Raw genomic sequence first — 6,698 nt, forward strand, 5'->3', positions numbered from 1 at the left:
CAGAAATTTAAAAACCAAGATATTTTTGTCATTTCATTAGAAAATCACATTTTCGGGGGGAAAAAATTTCACCATGAAAATTGCAGTTCATATTGCTTTAACTTTTTGAAAACTTTTTGTTCTTTAAATACAATATAATGTTGATATACAAGTACAAACCATCAATATCAACCTGCTCTCTATAAGTAACCAACGGCGAGTCGTTGACGATTCATCACTTGAATTCTTCTTCAGAAAGAAATATAACTCCAGATATATAATTGATAAAGATATATCATTGATTTGATTTATAAATTTATTAAAGAGTAAAACCACAGTAATATGAATGACTTATTAAAAATATACAAAGAAACTTAATGGATATAACAATAAATGCATAGTTTATACTGCAAGATTTTTTTTGAATACATAAGATATAAATCACTTTAACAGCAACAAATGCAGCTCAAAACATATAATTGATACAAGTATATCATTGTTTGAATCATCTCTTTGGCATAAAAGCAAAGCAATGTGAATAAATAAATGAAAATATGGGAAAAAAACCACTGTAATAATACATGCGTTATATATTTATTGCTATTTATATTAATAGATGACAAAAATTGTTCACTTTTTAATACCTCCATACCTTTTTAATACCCATATCGAAATCTTCAAAAATATAATTATAAGCAGAAAGCATTAAATGTGTAAACATGTACTACAAATATCTATCAATAAAATGGATCAAACCAATTAAAAAAATATATCACGTCCTAGCAAATACTTATTCTCGTACGCTGAAATGTATAAATCATGAAACTGACAGGCCTTGTCATTCATAGCAATCTAATTGACACTGGATTACAAACTTTGTCCTTTTAGTGTTAATTATTATGATGTGATATGTAATTTGTTATCTATTGACATATTTCATTGCACATTAGTTTATTGTTGTATTTTCAAAACGATTCTCCGATAACATTGCACAATATATTTTATACTGACTATTTATGCACTATAGCAACGAAAAACTAAAAAAAAAATCCCAGGAATCCACCTTTTACTTCTGATGATCCGGAACATTTACGAATACCTGGAAGGGATATCAATACACTTTAAAAATACGATGGTTTCATTAAAATTCAAGGGTATTAATTTTCGTGGCTAAAGTGAAAGTCACAGTTTCAAGGATACTGAAACAAGTGGCTAATGACTTTATCAGTACAACATGTTAATAGAAATTGCACTTGAATGAACACTTAATTTCGTGGATCAACTGAATAACGAAATCCACGAAAAATGGTATTAAACGAATATTGATGAGCGTCTGACATACTTACAAATTATTTTGCCTGATAACAGGTCTTTTGATTTTATACTGAAAAAGAAATAAATTTCATTTAGGAATAAAAAAAGATTTAAATGAATTAAACTTAATCAATTGCATCTCAAGGTCCACCACCGAATCCATGTGAATATTTGATGAAATTAAACAAGGATTATTTGTCCACATTTAAGTGTATATCAAAAGTTGATTGTGGTACTGTCTAAGGACAAAGCGAAAGTGATATTATGGTTATGTTTCATATTGTTTACGTAATTCAATATCATAAAATATTCTTTAATTTTGATTCCATAACGTTCTTCCATATTATTTTGTTTATTAACTTCTTCCTAATTAAAAAAAGTTGCTTAGTCAAATCTCACTGTAACGTGTTTCTTAAACTTGATTTCAATAATCAATAATCATCAAATTCTATATTTGTAAAGAAAAAACAATAAAATATTAATAAAAAAATAAACTTTAACGAGTATCTAAAAATCCCAAGCAATATCTGATGAAGTTATACATACCGGATTTTCCGAGTCAATCGTATCGTAAAAAGAACTCCTCCTCTCGTTGTCTTGGGGAGGGGCTGGCCGCATGATGAAATTGTCACCCACGGAGTCAACGTTCTCTCTTTGGATCGGGCGAGGCATGTTTGACGGCTGATAAATAAGGGTCTGTCAATTGGAATATAATATCATAACATTATTTGTTACTTACAACACATCAAATTATGGAGAAAGGTTGACCTCTCTCGTCTTATGATGTTATAATCTAATAGAATGATCTCAGGACGGACCTGTACATTTTTGAAAGGTGTAGAAAGGTGACTGAGTGGAAAGGCTATGCGAATAAATTATTGTGGTGACCAATTTGTGACCTTTCGGATGACTTACTTGGCAGAGTTATATCATATAAATAGAATTTTAAAGAATACTGTATCGACAAAATACACACCTCTCCCCCCAAGTCTTTGTCATCAACTCTTTTAAAGAGACGACGAACCCCACCGTCTCCCTCTATGTAGACGTATCTGTCGTCACCAGTGCTGCTCTCCTCAGATCGCCCTTTTGGATAGTGTCTATCGTTGCTATTATTTCTGTCTCTGCGGATTTCCTCAGGCCACACCCTCCTGTTGTTTCGTTCGCTGCTGATGCCCCGTGGTCTATAGCTGTTCTCAGATTCTCGCTGATCCCGGTAGGAAGCTTCCGAATCGTTGTAATGCCTCACTGGTTGACGATTCCCCGAAGATTCAGTCCTTAGCCGGTCGTTGGAGGTCTGGGGGTTGAACGATCCCCGAGATATTCTGTCATGGTCTTGATATCTTGGTTCGGGATCAGTCTGGTACCCCTTACGCTGGTCTCCGTAATCATCTCTGTAAAGTGGGTTTGATTTGGTTGCCTGGGGTTGTTCCAAAGGATATCTCCTTCCTGATTCCTGTCGATCATCTCGATAACCTGGGTTCAACCTTCCAGATTCAAGAGGGATGCTTTCCATCTTCTTGTTATCCCGGATGATATCGCTGTCACATTTTGAAGACGTTTCGCTAAATGATCTACCAGTAATGTAGCAAGAATAAGTCAATCAATGAAGTCATTCATTCAGGTATGTCTGAAATTTCCAACTTGCTTTCGAATGAGTTTACTCTAAAAAGTTGGCATAATCTATTTCAGATGTGTGTGTGTGTGTGTGTGTGTGTGTGTGTTGTGTGTGTTGTGTGTGTGTTAAATGGATATTTGGATTCTTTGTCATGAAACGTTGCTGATAAGGATTATGATAATACAGAATTTTAACATTATAACATTATGAAAAAATACAATAGTTTCTGCTTGACTCACCCTTCCTTTTTTGCATGTTTCAAACGGCAACAAAAGCAGATGGTAGATATAAGAATGATTAGCAATAATGCTCCTCCGGTCCCTCCAGAAATTGCGATGATGGTAAGCTTGCTGACCGGAAACGGGTCTGGAGTTGTTGAACTCGTTGTCTTCTGCATACTATGCTCGCAATTTTCACCATAGAATATATGTTTATCTGAATTGATGCATCTGAAAAATATGATAGAATTGACAGATCTTTAACATAATGTATCTTATACATTGATGATAAATTTATCATATGACTATATGACTAAAACGATATGTATCGTTGAAATTAAAAAAGGTGCTAGCTTTTTACCGACCAATTTATTGGTATTTTGATAAATAGGTGAAATGTTGTGATAACAAGCAGTTTTTAAAATCAAGTCCAAAGGATTATTTTAAAACAGGATCATAGTAATAAAGAACTTCTACAAAAATTGGAGGTAGAATCATATGCCATGGAAGAGTTAGCATCTTCTGCTGACCGGTCACACCCACTGTGTGCTATTTCCCGTAACAAGGAAAACGGAAAAATATGTAGATAATTCGGTGTTTAATAATGTACTAATTATTAAAGTACAAGGTGTCAAAAGGCTTTAACGGTCACCTGAGAAGCATATACCTCATACAAAAACTTGTCGAGGAGTCTCATATATGCATTTAATTACATTGTAATTAGGTTTTATTCTGGAATAGAAAAATTATAAATTAGTAATGACGGCCACCTCCCTGCCTGAAATCTTTTAAAAAGAACTATGAAGTCTATAATTTTGGCGAAAAACTTAAAGATCTGGTCTACAAAATCATGAATTCAGTTTTCCTCTCAGGTGTGTGTGAGTAAAGAAGATAATTTCTAAACATTATATGCATTAACACCTTTTCATCCATTTTAGCCCTGCTCTATAGTCAAAACCCATACTCCAGGGGACATGAAATTTAAAATTTTAGTTGAGGACTTCCTGGTAAACATAATTAATATGAAGTCAGTTTTTCATACAGATGTGTGAGAATAGAGAAGATTTTTAAACATTATATGCATTAACACTATATTGCGATATTGCCCCCACCCCCTGTCTTGAACCCCTGACCCAGGGGCCATGAATTTCACAATTTAGGTAGAGGAGTTAGTGGACATTATAACCATGCATTTTGTTTTTTGCCCACATGTGTAGGAGTAAAGTAGAAGATTTTTTTAAGATTAAATACATTTTTACTATATTGCCATATTGGCCCCACCTTAGAGCCTAAACCCCTGACCCAGGGGCCATGAATTTCACAATTTTGGTAGGGGGCTTCATGGAATCATAACCAATGCAACCAGTTTTTTCTTCACACGTTTGAGGGTATAGAAAAAGATTTGTGAAACTTTGGCTTATTTCATATTTGGCCCCATCTTAGGCGCTCCGGGGGTGGTAGAGCCATGAATTTCTCAATTTAGATTCTTCTGATGCCTCACACCAAAAAATGGTAACAGGCAGCCTTGTTTTTTTTTAAGAAGTTGTAAAATTGTTAACGCACGACGGACGACGCACAACGCACGACGACGGACGAAAACAGATAGCAATAGGTCACCTGATTTTACTGTTTAATGTTTAATGTAGAAATCGTTCTCTTGAGCCGAAAGGACTAACTGGGATTCAAGGAAGTAGTACTGTTTTTCTAAACGCATATCTATTTAATAACACAAACGTGAACAAAACAACAGTCAACAGTTTTTAAGCCATACTCAATTTTTTTTAGTTAAACTCTGAATCCGATGATAGAGTAATTATGAATCAAATAAGTCATACGATGAAGAAAGGGATACTTTCTTTGTTTGTGTGTTTATATCTAAATACAAGATTTAATCTCTTTAAACTTTTAAGTTCTGTTGTCAATCTGATTAAAATCAGATCCTTGATTAGCTCCTTGTTTCCCTATTATCGCTACACGAGAATCTCAAAACCCCCGCTGAGGTCACCTCCTGGTGACTTTTATTTGGCTATAAAGAATTCCTCATCTACGTGTTTTGGAAGTCATGCTTATACAATCTTTGGATTCCCTGAGGGCCTCTAATATCAACTCGTGCTCCATCTCTACCTTGCCTATACCGAAATATTCGAGAACACGTTACATTGCTTCGGTATACGACATCAAGCAGGGTATTTCAGATCCTCGTGTGGTGACAATAGAGAAACAAGGAGCGGATCAAGGATTTTAATCAGAATGGTTCTGTTGTCAAACCTATCTGGATTTAGCGTGTAACATTTTTAAGAAATCCTTTGTAATTAAATGAGTTTTTGCTCTTCAGTCAACTGATATTTGACAGAAATAAGACTTAAATGAGAGTATACTTCATCATCATTTTAAGCTTATAAGTAAACACTTTTGGTAGATCAACAATGTAATCTGAATTAAGCAAAATCATAAGTTTCATATTTTCTGTGGTTTTGTTTCATTTTTTTAAACGCCGTAAGGTGTCGTCGAGATCAGGCGCCTGAAAAGATCTTACTAAATCATTAAGCTCGAGTGATTTAAAACTTTCAACTTCTATTAAAAAAATAAACAACATCACGTATACTAATGATACGGTATTGCATATGCCAATTTACGGATAATAGAGGACAAGAATTGCGTTTTAAATCCTGTTATTATTCAAACAATGAATATTATACTTACAGACAAAATGCTTTTTGTGAAATTGTATCGTTAACACAGTGACCATTATTTCTACAGTATTTTCCGGTAGTGGAATCACATTTGTGCTCACAACGAAGCTCTTTATTCTCTGATACACAAATGTAATCACCTCTCCCACAGTTACACACGTTTTGAAGAAATGTGTCTGAAATGTAACATCATGAATAAAATTCAAAGCATGTAAATCAATCTTAGTCGAAAATATTAGAAGAATCATTTAACATGATTTAAAATAAGACATGGTCCATATCAAAGGCAATTAATCAAATAAAAAACAAGACAATCAATTACTTTTGATAGCTCTCTTTGTCTTTTCTATGTCAACCTTTAGGCTGGGAAAAGTCTTCCAGTCAGTTGCCGCCCTATTTAACTTTTCATCCATTGCTATAACCATTGCTTCGTTTGTATTCACAATTGGTAAAATGACCACATATTCTACGATTAGACTTCCATTCCTAATAAATAATATAACGAAGTGAAATCAAACTACCTTTACCTAACACTAACAGCAGTCAGTAGAATCACCACATGAACAATATAGTTAAAGGGACAGTACAGCTGAAATCACATGTGTCAATAACTTCAGATTTACCTATTGTATAGTTAGGAAATAAGAAATAACGTTTATTGTAATAGTTGAAATACATGATAATCCCTTTCACATACTTAATTAACGTAATTAGGAGCTTCCGGAAATTCAAGGGTCGTACAAACCGGAATAATCTTATATCGTTTATTTGTACCACGTGGACTTGATAGACAGTAATTGACACGTGCTGAAAACTACAAGATCTTCGTCCCACTATGGTCATCATGGAAAACGAGGTTAAAGCGATTCTCTAAAT

The 6,698-nt window shown here is 34.0% G+C and overlaps 1 protein-coding gene across 1 annotated transcript; it reads right to left on the reverse strand.

Annotated features, from left to right (window-relative positions):
- Nucleotides 1-277: 277 nt before the first annotated feature.
- On the reverse strand, nucleotides 278-6,246 carry LOC128156184 (uncharacterized). The gene is made up of 7 exons (XM_052818229.1): nucleotides 6,145-6,246; nucleotides 5,833-5,998; nucleotides 3,151-3,360; nucleotides 2,270-2,867; nucleotides 1,840-1,989; nucleotides 1,326-1,363; nucleotides 278-1,078 (listed from the first exon to the last, which is right to left on the reverse strand). Exons 1-7 carry the CDS (start codon nucleotides 6,233-6,235, stop codon nucleotides 1,069-1,071), a joined length of 1,263 nt encoding a protein of 420 aa, XP_052674189.1. The 5' UTR covers nucleotides 6,236-6,246; the 3' UTR covers nucleotides 278-1,068.
- Nucleotides 6,247-6,698: the final 452 nt, after the last annotated feature.

Source organism: Crassostrea angulata, chromosome 7 (assembly GCF_025612915.1).
Source record: "Crassostrea angulata isolate pt1a10 chromosome 7, ASM2561291v2, whole genome shotgun sequence".
Lineage (NCBI taxonomy): Eukaryota > Metazoa > Mollusca > Bivalvia > Ostreida > Ostreidae > Magallana > Magallana angulata.